The 21,458-nt window shown below is 37.8% G+C and overlaps 1 protein-coding gene across 1 annotated transcript in view; it reads right to left on the minus strand.

Moving 5' to 3' along the window:
• Window positions 1-13,509: 13,509 nt before the first annotated feature.
• LOC147223618 (phospholipid-transporting ATPase ABCA1) overlaps window positions 13,510-21,458 on the minus strand; it is a 164,530-nt gene continuing 156,581 nt past the window's right edge. Inside the window, exons 50-52 of the mRNA XM_086166184.1 lie at window positions 19,425-19,505; window positions 15,957-16,027; window positions 13,510-13,609 (exon numbers count right to left, since the gene is read on the minus strand). Coding sequence (XP_086022310.1) covers window positions 13,510-13,609; window positions 15,957-16,027; window positions 19,425-19,505 — 252 coding nt within the window. The remainder of the gene's footprint in view (window positions 13,610-15,956; window positions 16,028-19,424; window positions 19,506-21,458) is intronic.

Below are 21,458 nucleotides of genomic sequence, written 5' to 3' on the forward strand. Positions count from 1 at the left end.
CAGGAAATGGTGATTTGACAGGATGGAGCAGTGAGAATGCGGTATGGAGGAGAAATAAAACATGCCATCAGTGTTGTAATGCAAATGAATCCACCTTTAATGTCTCTCCGGTGAGCATTTCTCTTTTGCTCTCCATCATTTTTTTTTGTTTCTCAGGTGATAAGCTTGCCTTAGTCTAGCCTTAGTTTAATATGTCAAGTTTCTATAGCAACCCTGTTGCCTGCATGAACTTGTCAGCTAATTTCCCTGTAGGCTGTAAGACAAATAGAGAAACACAGAAAAGTCTGTGAGTTTGTGAGGGTAAGGCCTGATTCTTGAGCTCCATGTCTACTGTTTAATCCTTTAAATGACTGCCACTGCTGAGTGGTAACCAGAGGGAGCCAGTCAGGGTGTGAGAAAACTGCTTTTGATCAATTTAATGACTTCAAATGTAGAGGTAGAAGAACATTCTTTTGAAAAAGCAGTAAGCATTGCAGCGGAAAGAGCAATGACATGAATAGCTGCAGGACTAGAAAAAGTGAGTGGGGATACATCACTGTTAGGACCTTGAGTCTGTCACACCCTCCAATGAAATGAATAGAGTGGACTCAGTAAACAGTGAACAGGAAAAAATGAGAGTTTAATGTTAGGGAAGGTGCAAAACCTGCCTGGCTAATGTGCATCTGACAGCACGAGACACCGAATGTGTGCGGAACACATACGCAGCCCTAGCATTGATGGGGGTCGCTGTCACTGCAGGAATTCCGGCAGCTTTTAGGCTCTGACTGTGACTCTCAAGGTCTATGGAAATGTCAATCATGTGCCCTCGGACCACCTGCTGCTAGCAGGGCTTTGCAAGTCAACCTTGCTACTTTCTAGCAATATATAAATAGTTCTTTGAGTTTTTGATGAGATCGTAATACCTTTGAGAAGCTTGTCAACCTGCAGCACTGATGAAGTGGCACTCCAGATAACTTGCAGGTGACAAAAACCTAAAAAGGCAGAAAAGGCATGTTCTTAATGTAAATTATGATTTACAGATTCCAATTTACTTAGGGCTTTTCAGTATAGAGACATGTTCATATTCAAATAATACAAATCTCAGGTTTGTCCTCAGTAAAAGGAAGGAACGTGTTGATTCCACTTTTATTTGAGTGGCTAAAATCATTCTGAATGTAGCTTTTAAAACAACCCTGAAATATGCACACGGGATTTAACAGTTCTGTGAAAATGGGACTGTATGTTTTACATCTACTTCTACTGATTGCTTTGGTTGATATCGTCTCAAAAACGATCTAAACGATCTAAAATAATGATAATTTGCTTCTGCCCTTAGATATGCGTGTATATGTGAGTTTTGCAAACCGTTGAAACATGTCCCATCTGTGTAGGTGTGATGTCACAAATGAATGCCAACAACTAGGTTTTAATATGCTGCTGCTGCTAAGACCGCCCCCTAACCCCCTTTGGAGAAAATGACTCTGTATCACCTAATTAGTTCCAAATAACATCATTCATTCAAGCAAATCTCTAAGGAAATTCTTAGAAATTATTAGGATATATGAAACCTTTCTGTATCATCCAATTCCGAATACGTACCTAAACTTAGTTAGTCCTATGTACAGCAGATTAAAATGTATTTCCTGATTTGTGCTCATGGTTTTAGCTGAGTTTTTATCAGGTTGCCAATTTTCTTCACAGGGAGCTACATCGCATTAATTTATCTGTGTTAAATCACTGCAGCATCTTTTTCCTTCCCTGTGATGTCATCCTACAGTAATGTTTTTAAGGACAGCTCAATCATTTGAGTAATGTCTGCAAAACATTTAAAACAACACTACACCATTTGTTGTAATAGATTTGACCAAATAAGAGCGGGCACAGCAGAGGGACACATAAATATTGATCTGCTGCTAATAAAAAGCGAAGCTTAATGTCTGAGCACAAGATGTTATTGCTGATTTGGATACTGAGAGCTGGAAATACAAGCTTTTTTTCAACATTGGGCATTTGATAGGGCAATGATTCCAGATTCATGTCTGAGAAAAGAATCGGGACAGAAGTTTTTTTTTTTCGTTTTGTTTTTCCCCCCCCCAACAGTTTGAACACTGCCAAATTTATTTGATTGGGGTATCAAGAGAATATTGCCCATTTGTCCAAAATGTTTTAGAACCATGAACAATCACATAAGAATGCCACCCTTTTATCACTAATGTAATGTAATTTAACCGGCTGTATTCACCTTTTTGTTTAAGGGAATATATTCACAGTTGTTGTGAATGCTGTCTGTGTGGGTCAAGGCTCAAGCAGGGAGAAAGAGAGGCTGGTACCTGAGAAGCAAAAATGGGAAATAAAAATGCACATTTTTACTTAGTCGCTCCCATATGACAATGCAAAAGAGTTAAATTTGATATTCAATCTATTCATTTTCTACTCTTAGCTTTATTCTAGGATTTGATCTATTTATCAGGTGCAGCTCTATCTGCTTGCTAATGTTAGAGAGGTTCTTTATAATGCATGAGCTGCTGTCAAAGTGCATCAATTAGTGAAAGCTATAGTTCAGAAAGAGGCACTGGTTGCCATTCATCTTCATGATTGTTCTCCTTCATAATAGTTTTGGTTCATGGAGTGAAGGCCCTTGAAAGCTTGCTCTTACTTTTAGGTATCAGCTTTTGCATTTCAAAAGGAACTCCCTCTTTTGCTTTCAAAAAAGACCCAATATAATCATGTAGAGCCATGACAGTGCTTCAAACCAAGTCGAGCTGATACGTCTAAAATGGCATCAATAATATTCCACCAATAGAGGAAGGGAAAGCCTCTTAAACTTTCATATAAAAACCCAAACAATTTCATCAGAAGTGTCATTCAGATGGCTCAGTCACGGCAGGTAAAAGTGTTGTCACAAGCATATCATGATATAAAAGCCGAAGCAATGATTGTGCTCCCGCCTGTGTGGCCCTGACATCCTCATCTCTGCCTTATCGATTGTGGATGAACCTGTCACTCAGTGCACTCGCCACTTGTCAATCATACATTTCACTGACACTTTAATGACCCTCATTATGAGGTGGGGCCATATGGCACAATATGTGTGCACGGATGCTTCGCCCCGGCGTCTGGTCTGCCTTCCTGAAAGCAGATTGCAGTGAGGATGAGGCCAAGCTCTTGGACATCCTCCTTTGAATCTCATTGCTCTAGGTACGCTGACAGAGGAAATATGGCTGCAGAGCTGGGGGGCAACCATAATGGACTTTTTGCATCTGCTTCAGAATGTCATCCCAGATGTCCCTTTCTGTCCTGCAAGAACTGGAAAATGAGCAATAGGAGAAAAAAAAAAATCTCTAGAGGGTTACCTTGAAAATTGTGACTTGTATTGAAGATGCTGTTCATATCAAACTGCTTTATATATGATTTTTAATACGGTTTTTATCTTTGTTGTCATCTTTCCCAAACATAAGAGCTTTATGTGACCTGGAGAGAGATGAAGAGCGATAATGTAAATATTTTCAAAGACTGAGATGTAAATACATGACATAAGTACACTGGTTTCATTTAGTAACAGCTTTTCTTTTGGTGAAGCAAGTACAGGTGGCCCTTGTCAAAGTAGTGATAACTGGTTATAAAGCTGTGTCTACTTAACACCACTGCCTTTATTTTAAAAATATTTATCATACTGTCATGTTTATTATGACAATAACTTAACTGAATGTGATTAAACTTTTCATCTTCTATTCTGTGCAAAAATGTCCTTTCAGGATCGTAACATATGAAACACTTTGAATAGCAGTGTATATTGTTGAAATGTGAAATGCAAATACATCTAATGACTACTTGAAAAATTCTACAAAACAAACAAACTAAAAAGTTTTCTTAAGGGATCTGGCTAGCTGGCAAAATAATTTAACTTTTTGATCAAGACTGGGACTACAAAAGACAATGAGCAGTGGTAAAAGTATGAGTCAATCTTGCTGTGAGGCTTGGTAAATTGAGTGAACTTTGAGAGATAAAAATGTTTTAAAATGGTTTGAAATTTGGGCACTTCCTCTTTGTCAGGCATTGTCTCAGTTGTCACTTGAAAAAAAGTCTGTAACAAAAACACAAGATGAAAGTAGTTATTTGTACTATGTGGAGCACTTCTTTGTGTCACTGACACAAAGCGCATATATGAATGTTTTTCATTATTATCTGTATTTGGCTAAATGCAATTGAAAAAAAAAAAAAACATTTCAGCTGAATAATTGGCATTCCCAGCTGGAAGCATGTTCATTTGACGTCTGGTTACCTGCACTTAGAAACTTACTTTACAGCTTTCTGTTTGGGGTCAGTGGATGCTCAGCCTCAGTGACGCCCCAGGTTTGTCCACATAGAGCACGTGAGAGCAGGCCACCTTTTCAAGCACTTAAAAAAACTGTCATTTTCATGTTCACAGCAGCAGATTGATGTCTCTGAGCACAATTTAACCATCTCAGTCTTGTCTTTTCATGCAACAAACCTGCAAATAAGTGCATCCCGTATTTTCACCCCTCAAATATTGAAGACTGCTCTTTGTCTTTTCTACTGCTCAACTTGAGGTCAGATGACTGTTGAAAAAGCACATCATTATTTCATTGGTTACAGCAATTTCATCACTAAATGTACTGCATTACACTGTACATCATTTGAATCCGATAACAGCAATGAATGACTAACTCTGCTATGTAACTGGTATACATTTGTATCTTTTGGAGGTGAATATAATGCCTGTATGGTCTTTCAGTCTGTTAAATATTCAGGCTAATGGGGTATTCATTTAATTGTGCTGTAAATTGTAAGCAGACTTGACCCGGGTCAGTCCTAGAAAAATGATTACATTTGAAAGACTTCTGGTTAGCCAAAAGGTTACAGCAAATAAAATGATACGATTCAAAAGATAAGAATCCTCATCACTTAATTTTAGCAAGAAACAATCTGCTAATGCTAGCTGATTTTCTTGAGTGACTAATGGATACATGTTCCTATTGCTGTAAAAAATAATAAAATATCAAATCGGCTCACTATTTCATTCACTTTATTAAAAAACTATAAGTGTAAGAAAATGAATAAGGGCTTTTTCACCATTTGCAGCAATGCTGATGGGAAGTGCATTCTAGGAAATGCATGGGATTTACATTTTGGCATGTTTAAGTAAATCATTTTTGTCACATATGACATAGGAAATAACTTTAAGCAGACAACAATATTTAAATTGAAAGTCCTTAATGGCTTTTTGAAACACTAACCATTACTGAGAATGAAGGGTCTGATGCTAAGTTGTCAATTTTACATTACTGAACACATGCAATTTTGAAAGTATACTGTCTGTATAAATAATTTGATCTTAAATTAAAAGGAACAGAAAATAGGATGGATTTTTTCAGTCTTCACATTTCGTTTCTATGTATTTCTTTTTGCTTTCAACCCTTTTTTCACATTGTTAAGAAGCATCGAGGGCTCTGACAAAACTTTTGTCAAACTACAGATTGAAAAACAGAGTAGTTTCAAATTCAATTTCAAGCATTTTTCACATCTGGTTATCAGGCCTGTTAAGACAACCTTAAATTTGTTACTTGAACATCAGTTCTGCCACAAAGTGGTTCCGCTTTGTGGGAAGTGTTCCAGGCTGCCGTTATCAATGGACACAACAACACAGAAAGTACATTGTTTTGCTTTTTGTCTCTTGATTGCCATTTACAATTGCAAAAAAAATCAAAATGCAAATGATTCTGGCAGAAATGGATCAGGCTTATTGTGGCCTTAGCTCAATTAGAATGTTTTGCTTGTTTGCAGTGTATAATTTTGGCAAACTGTAACATGCTTTAGTTTAATTGTTCACTTAAGATTCAAATCAGAAGCTTCTTCGTAATACAAATTGTCCAAATGAGAAAGGTAATGGATAATTTGGGCTGTCAGTGAGATATATTTCAGCATCTTTAACATACAACCGGTTAAAAACATTTTGAAACAAACCTTAAATTAGCATCTCAAACGTAGAAGGGTTGAATCTCTTAATGAGAAGCGAGGTTGTCGATGGGTAACGTGTGATGCCACCGGTATTAAGTTTTACAGCCTTGCCTAAATAATTATTACTTCAGTTGGCCTGTCATTGGCAGCTTGACGTTCCTGTCCATGGACTTCAGTGATGTCAGAAGCCAATTGGGTTGAACTGCTATCGTTAAGCCGGAAACAAAAAACTAAATGCTTGAAGGGGGCTAAACACACATGAATGTGCACATCCACTCACTCACTCAATTGCTTGCACATGCCCACACACACATGCACCTGCACAAACACACGCACACACACATACACTGGCATGTCACGTAGCCCTCTTAAAGTAGCTCTTTTGTAGATGATCCATTTTAGGCGTTAAGTGCTTTTATAACTACCTGTCAGCAAGGTTAAACTAAAAACATACCCACATTTTGGGATTGTGATGGATTAATTAACTCTTAAAAGCAATTATTGTTGATACCTTAAATTAAAACAAATTGCTAATTACATAGTAATTTAGCTCATTTTTTCATAAAACAGGGCTTTTATCCCAAATAATCCACCATTGCCTCTTATATTAAAACAGAAATAAACAATAGTTAACTTCAGCTTGTCTGTTAAACTGAACTAAGTTTTATGGGCAAGTAACCAAAGTCACTCTCAAGAACAGAATCCCTGCCCAGGTGTCTTGTCTGATGACGAGCTTCAGATGCAGTTAGACAACTCTGGAATTAAGGAGACAAGACATGCTGAATCTAAAATTCCACAATTGCCCTGACTTGCTGACTCGTGAGCTATGGAAAGGGGTTAGGGCAGACCTTTGCCAAATTTGATCAAATCTTCAAGGGCTCTCATGCGAATATTTGGTGTAGATTCTGTGACAACTTAAAGTCGACTGGCCTGTCAAATATTCTTGGGATATTTTTCGTAATTCACCATTCTGGTGAAATGATTATGGAAGACACCAGGTGACGGGGGCTTACTGATAGAGTCTTGGACAAAATATTGAATGCAAAGAGATAATGGGTGTCAGCTGAAAATATCCATCTGGTGTCAATCCATCAAGTTGACAATTGATATACAGTTAGACCCAGACGTATTTGGACAGTGTCACAATCTTCATGATTTGGGCATTGCATGCCACCACATTGGATTTAAAGTGAAACAACTACAACAGAATTGAAGTGCAGACTTTAAGTCAAGGGGTTGAACAAAAATTATGATTAAGCATGTGGGAATTGTAGCAATTTTCACACAAACGCCCCTCATTTCAGGGGCTCGAACGTAATCAGACAAATAAACATACTTTTTGATTTTTTTGTAATTTGTTGGGGGATTTTGTTGAGAATCCTTTGCAGGCAATGACGAAGTCTGGAAACCGTGGACATCCCAAAATGCCTGGTTTCCTTTTTTGTGGTGCTTATCTAGGCATTTACTGCAGCTGTCTTCAGTTGCTTGTTTGTCGGTCTCTCTGCGGTAAGTTGTCTTGAGCAAGTGAAAACATCTGTACTGTGAAGCACTGTCCAATCAACTTTGCAGCATTTGGCCGAATCGGAGCATAAAGCATATCCCTATATACTTCAGATTTCATCCGGCTGCTTCTGTCTTTTGTCACATCATCAATAAACACGAGTGAGCCAGTGTCATTGGAAGCCATGCGTGCCTATGCCATCACACTGCCTCCACCATGTTTTACAGAAGCTGTGGTGTGCTTTTATTCCAATTCTTCTCCAAACGTTCTCCTTCCCATCATTCTGGTACAAGTTGATCTTAGTCACATCTGCCCAAAGAATGCTACCAGAACTGGTCTGGCTTCTTCGGGTGTTTTTTGGTAAAGTCAATTCTGACCTTTCTATTTCAGAGACTGATAAATGGTTTGGATCTTGTGGTGAATCCTTTGTATTTACTCTCATGAAGTCTTCTCTTTATGGTAGACTTAGACACTGATACACCTACTTCCTGGAGAGTGTTCTTCACTTGAGTAGATGTTGTGAAGGGGTTTTTCTTCACCATGGGAAGGATTCTGCGATCATCCACCACTGACGTCTCCTGTGGATGTCCAGGCCCTTTTGAGTTCCCAAGCTCACCAATGCCTGTTTTTTTTTTTTTTTTCAAAATGTACCAAACTGTTGATTTGGCTATCTCTCTTATGGGTTTCTTCTTTTTCCAGCCTCAGGATGGTCTGTTTCACTTCCATTGAGAGCTGGAATCAACTCCTGACCTTTTAACTTCTTAATTGATAACAGGTTAATGAGGGAAGAGCCCATGCAGCTTTGTGATTTTTTTCAGGCTTTCTAAGTCAATTGTCCAATTAGTTTTGGTCCCTTGAAAAAAAGAGGCGGCTACATTTCTCAAACCTTTCCTCCAATTTGGATGTGAATATTCTCAAATTACAGCTGAGAGGCTGTACTCTAAGCCCATATTGATTATATGATAGTATCCTCAATATGTTTTCATAAACAGCTAAAATAACAAAACTTGTGTCACTGTCCAAATATTTTCGGGCCTAACATCAAGTGATTATCATAAATATTACTTTTGACAGCTATTATTGAGGGATGCTGAGGTTGGAACTGCCAGGTAGAAGGATGATGAAGTTGGTGATGCCAGGTAGGAGGTCTAGAGGAAGACGAGATAGAAGATCTATGGACATAGTGAAAGAGACCATAAAGTTAGTTTGTGTGAGAGAGCAGAATACAGAGAATAGGGTAAGATGGAGGAGGTAAATTCACTGTGGGACTGTTGAAGGGAGCAGCAGAAAGGCAAAGAAAAAGAAGACTTTTGACAGCTATTCATTTTCAAGTTGTCTTTCTCTCAAAACTGCAAACGCTACAAAACAGACGGATAACTCCTTTAACTCCACATCGAGGTTTGTTTGTCTTGTTCAACCTTTCAGAACATCCTTGCAATCTCTGGTATTCATGATAAGCACTTCAGTCACTGTCAGACATCTCTGTGTGTCCAGAGACCGGACATTTGAATTCAGAAATAGAGCAAGTGTGGCACAATGAGCCCATGGAGTGTAGAGCTGCACATGAAAATGTGCTCTCTGACCAAAGCGCTTAAACCCCCGCTGACCGATTGGCCTGGCCTTTTACTGGCACTGTACACACATGCAGACACAGAGCAGGACACTGTTCCCTTTTGTCAAATCGTGCAAGAACAGATACAGCTTCTGTTCCCATGTGTCTACACAAAAACACAATTTCACAAATTTGATTTTCTCTTACGTAAAACTTAGGTCAACTAAAGGTCTAGCTGGATTGTAGTATACAGTACTTTTGATTCCAGCCTATTATGATATAAGAAGCTATACTGAGATGCTGCAAGAGACAGTGACTGCAGTATTTAGATGATTTAAACTGGTACATTCTATCCAATGGCTCTACAGAGCAAAACCACAACCAACACATTTTGTAAGGCTTGAGAAATAAAGTATGCTGATACTGTGACACAGTGGCAGCCTTAGTTTAGAAAACAGGACATCTTTTCATCAAAAAAGGATCTTGTTTCATGTAAAAAACGTCCTGGAAATGCAGTCATGTTTGGCTCCACCGCAATACAGCAGGGTTGTCATCACAAGTGATACTCAAGAGACAGTCTGACTGTACTTGGAGAGTAAATATATACTTTTGAATCCATAAAAAACTAGATCTAATAAGACTGCAAAGATGAGTTTCAGTGTGTCATGTTTGTCATCTATCACCTTGACCGGAAGTGGGATTTTTAGATTATATATGTATTTTATTACTCTCCTCAAAGCTGTCACAGCCAGAACTGTGGAAGAATACGTCTAATGGTGTGTCAAGGCTACATGTTGGATACATAATTCTTTGTTCTGGTTGAGTACAAGGTTTCCATTTCTGTGTGGTCATGGTTCCTTGCAGGCATAGTCCTAGATCTGTAAAGACCTCTATACAAACTCAAGTGAATTAGGTTATATTACATTGATGAAAGAGAAAGGGCTTGATGACTGGACATTATGAATCCATCAATAATGCTTGTAGGCAAAGTGGTAAATGACGATAAAAACCCTTTATCAATAGGTCAACCTGTTGCCTAGATACCATTTACATTTGTCTAGGCCATATTTAATGCCCCACAATTTTAGTTACTGTCTGTCATATGATATCCATATGGAATAACTGAAAAAGCAACTGCAATCCAACATGGAGATATGATTTGATAACTTTTGTAACCAAAAATTCCCCTCCATCTATGCACAATAACTCATCAGGTTTCGGAACTGTGATGCTTCTCATTCCATTTTATTATGATATGCATTTTTTTTGCAGTGCAACAAGGTTATTCAGAAGTTTTCTGCTATGTGATCAGCCAACCATTTTTCTGAATGCAGTGAAGTATAGAGGCTATGATATAATATGTAATTCTGTTCTTAGGCAGCTATGCTTATCTGTGAGAGCGCATGTTTCCAAACTATGGGTTTAAAAAACGGCTCCCTGGCTCACCTACTTGGTATGCCAATGATGGTAAGGTCAAACCTTGATTTAAGAGATTATGAAATATATAAAAAAAAAAACCTCCCAACCTGATGAAAATTTAGGGGGCTCAATTTGCCAAGGGCCTCAGCAACATGCTGCTACCCCGCTGTTTCATGAGTTGACTTTTGACACGAGGAAGGGCAAGGTGGCTCTTCAAGTGCGGCCCTGAGTCGCTCCATCAAAATAAAGACCTGGGTGAATCATCCTCTATTCAATCAAGCTTTGCTGATCAGTATGCACCTGCAGGGAGATGTGTGTGGTGCATTAATAGGTTTTTTCCTGGCTTTCTTTTAAACCCTGAGCCTCATGCTGCATATCAATGCATTTCAAAATCAAATTGTTTTTGTCCTTGTGCAGACGGAGATTTCAAGCTTCAACCAAGCTACCGTGAAAACATCCCACCACAGATAAAACAGCCACAACTAGACTAGTCTGTCTATTTATTTACTCTGCAGGTTTGCGCCTCTGTCGTCAGTGAGTTTACAACAGTATACAACAGTGGCGTAGCTACAGGTCCAAGCATCTGCTCATGTTTGCAGAACAAGCTTGGGCGTTGCTGCCGGGTCATAAAACCCTGTCAAAATGAATAATGAAGGGGTTCTGAGGCTGAGTCTGTGCTAAACCAGGTAGGTGATGTGCTGAGGGCAAAGCATGCTGGGTGCTGTGTGGTGCAGCCGATGGGCTCAGCAGTACTTTGTCATATGCCGAATTGGCTTTTGTGTGGACTCTGAAGATTTTGTGCTGTCAGAGGACAGGGGAAGCTGAAACCTTTCATGATGTCAGATAAACACTTGGAGAGGAATATCATGCTTGGCTTCCAAACAGATTGGAAAGCACTGGGAGGTATTAGGTGGAGGGAGAAGAGAAACAGCTGGGTTTGAGAGTGTGTGGGCCATGAACTCTACTTCAGTTTTCTTTTCCGTCTCTGTTACTCCTCTTTCCCTCCTCTAGCAACACTGTTGGCGAGCCATGACTCTTCAGCAACCCATTAGACAGTCAGTTTTTGAAGTTGCGAGAGGCTTGTTATTTTGGTTCCATTGTCAACAAGATCACTTGTGTCCTTTCAAGTGCCTGCATCACTTTTCAGACATGATTACATACATAGTCACAGCAGTGCTTGAGACTTTAAAGGGGCATAACAAGACAAAGTCAACTAAAAGGGAATTGAAGAGTGAGAGGGCGGACACAGATTGCTGACATAAGATAGTTCTTACCACATATTTGCGCACTGGGATGTTTCAGATTCACAATTCTTCCTGATAATAAGACAACCATAAATATGTTGTTATTCTGCATTGAAGCTTTTGCATTTTGCTGTATTATCTTTTCAGGCTTAGTTATTGAAGACAAACATTAATGCTGAAGCTCTGCTTGGCCTGCATTTCTGATAAAAAATGAGACCAACTGGCAAATCCTCTCATCTTTGTGAATGACAGGCAGCTAAAAGTCTCAAACTTATGAATTAACAGTCAAACTGTATGAGTGCAGCTGCATCATGGTAGCTTATCCATGGAAAGTGAGACCCTTGCAACTTTTGCCTCTGTATCAACCAGCAACTATGCATGTTTGTCATTGTCAGAACCCAACAACTGTAGCCAAAAGTGAAGAAGTACAGGCTGATTTCTGGATTAGATGAAGATTGCTAAATTGAGTGAGGGTTATTTTTTAGCAAACTTAAATGATAAAAACTATAATTGTTCATTAAAGTGTGTGCAAAGAGATCTCATAGCATAGATTTGTTGTAATGTCCTGTGCTGCAGAAAGAGTGGATCCAATATCATATCAATCCAACATCAGTACACCTATCAGCACAATAAAACAATGTCATTAAACATAATTATGATAAACCTGTGCAGAATTTCACATTAAATGGCAAAATACTGACCAACTGACTAGCATTTAATTTAACAATCTCATTAAATAGGAAATTTTACTTCCTCACATCCAAGAATGTTTATACAACAGGTATCTGCTATGACAACAAAAAGCCCCTGTCAATGAAAATTTTCCATGAAAACACTGTGATAAAAGGATATAACCCGAGGGGAGAGCTATGAATAATGAGAAGCAAATTTAATTTATCACTTAATTGCAAAATGTGTCAAAGAAGAATTATCCCAAAGCCTCTCTTCGAGAAGCGATTGTCATATCTAACGGAAAGAATGAAATGAAAAAAGGGAAATATAAAAAGGTGACCTAAATAAAGCCAAATTGTGAAATTGCAAATTGTAAGTGAGTCAGATGGTCTAACAGTCCCAAGACAGCAAAGACCAACCATCACCTTCAACAAAGACTAGAGAGCTCAGATAATTTCATGATATTGTCAAGATTGGAAGAATATGACTGGAAGGTGCAGAGAAATGTCTTTGACAATGCAATTGTGCTGCAGCTCTCATCGCTGCTGGATATCAAAAATGTACAACAATAAAAAGAAATGGATACTTATACGGAATGTTCGAACCCACATTATCCCTCCACTATAACCCCCTAGGAGGGGGATGGCTATGGAAAGAAACAAGTCTGGTTGACCCGAAAATATCTTTGGCTTCTACTTGGTTGTCATATCTATGGCTTTTGATACAGTTCCAGCTGGTGACCCTTGCAATTATATGTCGAGTATTTGATCAACTTAAAATACATGCTTGTGCTGAAGAACTGCAATGGTTTTGTTTTGCTACTCCACTGACGTCAGGGTTGAGTCAGACATAAAATAATGAATGTAACTTAATAGAACCGAAAAAACAGCAACAACCACTCAGAACAATAACAGCAGCCGTAACCGAAACTGAGGAAAAAATAGAAGCGGGTGTGTCATCTCTTGCGAAGCAGAAGAGGAAAGGAAAAAGGGGGAGGAGATGGTATTTTAATTCTCTAAATCAAACAAGGAGACAAGATGGATGGTTTAGCCCATGGTTTAGTATGAAACTGCCAACATAGGAAATTAACTGGGGAATGAAAGGCCCCTTTTCAAAAAAGCAACAAAAGAATTCCTGGTATTTTACATCATCTGCTGACAGGGTCATTCAATGAGATCTGTTGCCAGTGGGGCGGCATGGCTCAGGGGGTTCGAGCGGTTGTCCTTGGAACCGATCTGGTTCGACTCCCAGTTCCCCCCTGGCCTGTTGAAGTGTTGTTGAGCAAGACGCTGAACTCCAAACTGCTCCCCTGGCACTGTTCCTCAGCTGCCTTCCGCTCATGGTTCATCCGTGATGCGTTAAATGCAGTGGTCAAATTCTGCTGATGCTGTGCTCTATGTACCACTGCATGTGATAAATAAAGGCATATCTTCTTCTAGTCGGGCTGGAGCAATAAAATGCACATTTTTCACTTTTCTCTCGATGAGAAGCTACTGACACTAACTCCTACAGTGACAGAATTATGTGTGAGGAACCTGGATGGGATTTCTTTAAAGCTACATACCACTATGCTATCCAGCTTTTGTTTTCAGTATGGGAAGTATGGGTCTTCAGGTTTCAGGAGAAAGTACATACTGTCTTCAAAGTGCATTTTTGTATATAGTAAAAGAAGAAATGTCTTAAAATCGTCACATCCAGTTGTACGTACACCACAGCATCATTGAACCCTGTCTGCTGCTTTTAACCAATCATGGGAACACAAATAGCAGTGCCTGGGGAGCAGTTGGGGGTTCAGGGTCTTACTCAACAACGTTTTCACTAGCTCGACCAACTTGAGAATCGAACCGGGAACATTTATTCCAAGGTAACTGCAAGGTAACTCCTTGGCCACATCAACTCCCTGGTAGCTTACTATATCAGACAAACAATATGTATACTGTTAGTATTTTTAACATTCCTTTTGGTACTTTTTATTTGCGGTTCCACATTATATTGCTTTCTTTAAAATTTGGAGTAAATAAATATATCCATGTCACTGAAATGGATAATGTCACTAAGATTTATTTTTTAATATTGAATTTTAACATGTTTTTCCTTCGCTTATCCTTTTGATATCTTCTTTTTTCTTTTCCATTCGGCTGCTCCCTTCAGAGGCCACCACAGTGAATATATTCTCCATGTCCTCTTCTCTCTCAACTATGAATCTTCTCTTTAGTCTTCCTCTAGGCCTCCTGCATGGTAGTTTCAACCTCAGCATCCTTCTGCCAATATACAGTATTCCCTTTCCCGCCTACGTAAATGACAGAACCATCTCAGTCTGGCTTCTCTGACCCTATCTCCAAAACATTTAACGTGCAGTCCCTCAGATGGACTCCTTCCTGATCCTATCAATCCTCACCACTCCCAAAGAGAATCTCAACATCCTCATCTCTGGTACCTACAGCGCTGCTTCCTGTATTTGCCTCAATGCTACAGTATCTGAATCATACAGCATTGCTGGGCTCACCTCTGTCTATACCTTTCCTTTCATTCTGACTGTTTTATCACACAATACCCCTGACACTTTTCTCTGCTCATTCCAACCTGCTTGAATGCATTTCTTCACATCTTTTAAACACTCTCCATTTGCTCTGGAGTTTTTAAATCTAATTTTAGATACTGTTTTCAAATCTCAGTTAAACTCATTCTGTGTTCATGAATCACAAAAAAAAAAAAATGTGTACTTGATATTCATATGCCATTGTCCCCTTCCATGGGAACAATGGAATATGAATATCAAGCACAATAACTATTGTCAGGCAGTTGACAGTGACTTCCAAGACTTGACAACTGTATTTTCTTCAGACAAAATGTTTTCCTCTGATGGCTAATGGAAGAGAGGATTCTGGAACGGTAGCATTTTGAATAATATAAATGTGAGAGCGAGCAGACTGACTAACCCACAAAAGAAACTCATTTTGATGGTATCTGATCCTTTCAGTCACTCATTAGTTGTTCCCCCAAGGTGAATTTTTCAGCTGAAAACTAAACTAAAGCAAACAAACAAAAAGTTACATTTTTTCCAACCTTGATAGCTATTACTTATCTCAATGCAATCTAAAGTTTTCTTTGAAGGCCAAAAAGTAAATACTGACTGCAGAATCTTCAAATTTGATCCAGACTGAGGATTGGATTTGTTTTCACTATGGGGAAGAATATTTGGTGGAGCACCTGAGTAAAAACCATGAATACTGCTGTGGTGGATGCCTTAATGGGCTTGCTAAAACCTCAGTGAAATGTTATTCGCTTTAACTCAGATATCAGCATTCATAATATTCATTTCTATATGTCACCAGTTATTTCCTTCAAATGAAAAATGCCTTTTCTGTGATGTTACCTCGGCCATGACATAATGTGATCCACATTTTTCTTATCTATGTAAAATGTAAGCAACAAAAACTGTATTTTACTAATCTCACATTCACTTGTTGGGATCAGATTAAAAAAAAGTGTGGTTCCATGTTCTGCAGATAGAACTTGGAGTATAACAGTATAGTTTGAATCAGGGGGAAAAAGGCTGCTCTGCACAACAGGGCCGTTATCTTTCAGCCGCACCTCCAGATATGTTTACCTGTGCTTCGGTCTTTGCAAGCAGGAAGACAACTGAGCCAGCTCTGACTGAACTTGGTGGACGGGTAGAACCTGAAGAATGACAATATCAGCTATCAGAAAAATATTCAGTGCTGCGATTGTGCGGACTTTGAACTTTATGGTAGTGTCCTATTGTCTGACAGTTATATGACTCATGGAAAGTCGAACTTATTTTTTGGCTGACACATCCTGATAGAGAAAATGACTGAGATTTTACTTCTCTCACTGCTGACCCCCCTGTATTTTCAGAACATGCCCCTGTTCACCGAAAAGGGGGGCGGGACTGCGGATGAATCCAAACGACAGGTGTTTGAAATTACTCTTCATTGTCCGGTATTTTGTTTAATACCTAACCCATTTCATTTTCAGTGATTGATTTTTCAATCTCACATGCGCTTTCCCCTCCATCTTTTGCAAATATCCAAGCACACTGGGAAGTGGAGCCCCTCAGCACAAAAAACACAATAAAAAAAAAACAAAAACTAAAATCACATCCTTGAAGGGGGAACTTCAAACATCGCCAACTGCTTGCGTTATAAAAAAGTCATAATGCATAAATCCTTGCTGCATTGGATTGGTAAGGTCATTTTTTTTGCAGCAGTTTAATTTTCTTTTTTCTTTTTTTTGTTTGCTTCAGGCTTTGTAAATTTAGAATAACATATCAAATCGTACACTGCTATTTCTTGAATTAAATCTGAGCACGAGGATGCTAGCAAGGCTGATGTGAACTCATTTGCTGGAGTATGTTTTCATTTGGGGTATGTATGTTTGTTATTATTTGTATTCATGCATGCTTAGGACAGTGTTGCAACAATCATTTGCAGGAAGAGGAAAGTCTGACTCTACTAAACAACGAAGATAAAAAGGATTCTTCATGACATCAGGTGTGATAATTTGGTTCCACTGGGCAGTTGGTTACCAATGTTTAAACATTTGATCTTTATGTCGTGCATACTGAAAGTGAATGGGCTTTCAGGGGACATTTTTTGAGTTCAGTTAAAATGTTACTTAAGCCAGATCCTTAGCGATATTAACTTCATTCCTTTAAGACATGATTTTGAATCATGTGAAGCATCTCCCATTAAAGTTATAATTACAGACACAGGTATATTTAAGCTAGAGGTTATCTTTGATTTTTTAAAAGAGGTATATTTTTAGGATGTAGAAGTCAAGAATAAAAACATGCCGGTGGAAACAAATCATTCATATTTTGTTGTCTACAACACTCATACTGCTCATACATAGTAAACCAGGGCACTGCCTGATTTGCCCCTGAAATGACTGAAGATGTTGACAGTTGAAGACTTTGACTTCAAGTGCAGCAAATCTGCAAGTCTGCCTCGCTCCAACTTCCATCTCGTCGCTGTTTGACTGATTTGTTATTATTTGTTTCCTCATGCTTCTCTATAGTAAAACTGAATAATAATAATAATAATAAAAATGAAAGTACTGATTATAGTAATCATATTTATAAAGGGCCTCTCATAAGTGTTGAATAAATGTGAAGAGTAGAAAACAATGAAACTGAAAAAAAAATGGACTAATTTTATGTCTATTCCATCTATCTTGTAGTCAGATTGAATAGCAGGGATGGCAATTTCTAATGAACCTATTGCATGTTTTTTGGATTGTGGGAGGAGATTTTCGATAGCCGAGAAAATACAAGCAGACATGGGGAGAAATGTGCAGTCTTTAAACAGAAAGGCCCCTTGTCTGGATTGAACCAGGGACATTCTTGCTATGTGGCGAACACTTAACACTTAACACCACCCTATAAAAGATCCTACACGTTATCACTCATTTAAGCCTCTGCTGAATTGAACTGGAAACTGAATCTGTGATTAAAAGCGCTTTCGTGCAGTCCTTTTATGAGATGTGAGCTCTTGAGATTAGGAGCTAATGTGTTTATTAAAAATACAGGAAAAAGAAAATTAACCCTTTTTTTTTCTTAACGCAATATGTAAAAAAATTCTTTGAGCACAGTCATGAGATCAAAATATGTAACCTTTAAATCATGTTCAAAAATAATATTAAACAGATAAAAGAAACTGAAGGTGATCAAAATTTGGAAATAAAAATATTTTTAATCAAATAAAATACAGGAAAAAGAAAATTAACCCTTTTTTTTCTTAACGCAATATGTAAAAAAATTCTTTGAGCACAGTCATGAGATCAAAATATGTAACCTTTAAATCATGTTCAAAAATGATATTAAATCAGATAAAAGAAACTGAAGGTGATCAAAATTTGGAAATAAAAATATTTTTAATTAAATAAAATACAGGAAAAAGAAAATTAACCCTTTTTTTTTCTTAACGCAATATGTAAAGAAATTCCTTGAGCACAGTCATGAGATCAAAATATGTAACCTTTAAATCATGTTCAAAAATAATATTAAATCAGATAAAAGAAACTGAAGGTGATCAAAATTTGGAAATAAAAATATTTTTAATTAAATTAAAAAAAAAAAAAAAAAACAAAAAAAAGTGGGATAAAAGAGGCATGGTGCTGCTACTCCCTATTCCAGGCAGCTTATAACAAGTAGCCCCAAGCAAGAGCAAAAAGCAGAGTGTGGGGGTGAATAAAGTCTCAGAGGAGGGCGCATGAGATTTCAGTAAATCTTACCTGTCAAGCAGATGAAACTCCTTGTGCTCTAATCTTGCAATTCAGACTGAACATGCCTTTTATTGTATCCTTGTACCTTTCACCGAAACGGGTAAAATCTGAAGTCTGATGGAAAGTGAACTTTAGGTAGAGTCTTGCTTGCAAAAGAAATGTCAGTTAAAAGTCAGATCTGATAGTTTGAGATCTTTCAGTCAACATAGCTGTCCTATAGGCATAGCTAAATAAAGGCCAGTCATTAGATGCAAACTTGGGAAATGACATGGAGATCTGAAACTGGCAAAATTATAAGGAACTTAACACAGCAATCAATAAATTACAGTCTAGCATTAAATTCAAATTCATGCAAATAAGAAATTGAATATAATCATACAACATAAATTAATATTCAGTGTAAAAATGTGTTTTTTTTACATTACTACTCTTAGTTTAGAAAATTTGGACTCCCTTGGTAGGCAGAATCTTCTTAACATAATTACAAGATGTAAGATGTCTTTTTGCTGAATTTTGAATTTCATGGCAAATGATACTTGGGCATTTAAAGAGAACTACACATCTTCCTTTGAAACAAAGCCAAAAAATCTTGTCATAACATGAAGGTAAACAAAATTACACATCATAATACTGTTCAGTTTGGAACGAAATCAGGTATTGCCCTGAATGTTTAAATGTACTGTGGAAACATTTGAACAATGCCTGCTTGTTCAGTCCTACACACACTGTTCCATCTGACCTATAATGTAACATCTGCTCATAAACCACCCACACATTACAGTGGCATGAAAAATGTGAGAGAATAACGGTAGACTGTGACACATAAGCTCACCTTAAGACTCCAGTTATATGGTTCTGGTGACGTTCCCACCTGGCTGATTGCCTCTGGCAGCCTGCCTCGGAGCACAGTGTGCTAATGAGAAATGAAAAAGAAAAGGTCTAATATATGCTGATAGTTCAAACAATAATTCAAGACATAACCTGTGATTTATTTATTTTGTCCTTAAAAAGTCAAAACTGACTAATTATGAAGGAAAACTAAATGAGAACTAGAAGCCAGATCAGTCATTAAAACTCATCTGTAGAAGCAAAGACTTGATCTTTTTATCAATGGGTTTTTGACCCGTGTAAAGGATTCAAAAAGCTATGTTAAATGAATGAATCATATAGCACGTACAGTAATACTTTATTGCATATAGTCTAAATTCAGCAAAATTAGTTTGGTAAATCCTACAGAGCACTTATTAACAAATTAATCATAGGCAATTACTGCACAAACCCTTGCTGCATTTATTTATCTATTTTCATTATTTATGAATAATTTACTTCCATTTTGGTTGTTATTAACATAACTATAATAAAAAAAGGCATTACATTTACCATGAGATACAATAAAAATGGGTATAGTGTCATTAGATATAGAATTCTAACTGTTTGCAATGCCCTTTGCAGTAGCAAAGAAAGGCATGATTTTCCTTGGGTACAACTGGAGAGTGAAAGCCAAGAGAAAACAAAATCCATATACATTTATCTCTGTCGTGGAGAAAGATAAACCAGAAGCAACATAAATAGATCAGTCAAGGTTTGATTATCTAATCCAGAGGGGAGCACAGGAAATTTGAATTGGAGGAACGTCTATTCAAAAGCAGTGGCAATGTATTTTGAGATATGGAAATGAAGAAACAACTAGTTTCACCTGAGGCACATTAGCTTTGAATTAACTAAAGAAAAAAGGGGAAAATAAATGAAAAGAATAATTACATGTCTTGAGAAATATAAACTGTCTTTCTCACAGGAAATGAACTGCTCCACATAATGCAAAATAAAATCTTAACCAGGTTGGTGTAGTCTTTATTATAGTATTGTCTGGTTTCAGTTTTGAGGACAAATATAATGGATTGTACCAAAAAAAGCGTCACTCACGGTAAAAAGGCTTGAGGGAGGGAACAACTGGAGGATAAAAAAAACATGGAGGAAATTGAAAAGATTGCCAGACTAAAGCAAAAGGAATCAGCAATGAACTTACATAAAAGACAGAGCCCCGTTGGAAATGATGCAGAAGTTTATTCATTTGTGTTGACTAGAAATTGTACACAGAATCCACGATTTGTTTCACCACGCAGGATTTGGAGTATGGGGACTGAGAAATACACACGTTATGCCATGCTCCGAAAATAACTCAAAACGCCTGTGAGGAATGAAGTGAATAATTATTTACATTTCGGGGACAGAGTTAAGTGCCAGCAAATATACGCTGCATTACAGAAAAGCTCCTGAGCGTTTTAGCGTTGACGGATTTCAGTCTGTGGATTTTGTGCAATATGACAGCAGATTTAAATTTAGAATTTAGGGATACATATATCGGCGCACATTTAAATATGCAGTGCAACATAAACATTTTACAAGGAGTGCAAGATGAAGTATCGACCACTTGATGGCTTCAAATTTAATTTTACCCAGATTTATAGTGGCATTCCAATAAAAGCAATGAAGGACAGCAAAGCCATTAGCAGTTCTGAGACGGTTGAGTTTCTGTTTTTCATTACAAATAACTGTTATAAATGTTGTTTCACAGTTTCCAAGCATTGGCTAAATGCCCTGACTAAGCAGCATCAGCCTCATTTCAAAGGCTTACACAAAATTTCTTCTGTAAACTTGCCGAAAAGTAAAGAACAAAAGGTTATACTAGAATAAAATAATGGACCAATTTTACATTTTCTCCTCTTTTCATTCTTTCATATCACAATGCAGGTAAAATGCTGGTGCTTTCAGTAGGTCACATCAATCGTTTCAGTATAACGATACCAAACTTTTCTCGCAATTTTGGGAGCTCACTTTTTTCACAAGAAACACGTAGAAACATTAG

This window comes from Fistularia commersonii, chromosome 19, assembly GCF_037954325.1.
Source record: "Fistularia commersonii isolate RoL2024-O1a breed Wild chromosome 19, RoL_Fcom_v1.0, whole genome shotgun sequence".
Classification (NCBI taxonomy): domain Eukaryota; kingdom Metazoa; phylum Chordata; class Actinopteri; order Syngnathiformes; family Fistulariidae; genus Fistularia; species Fistularia commersonii.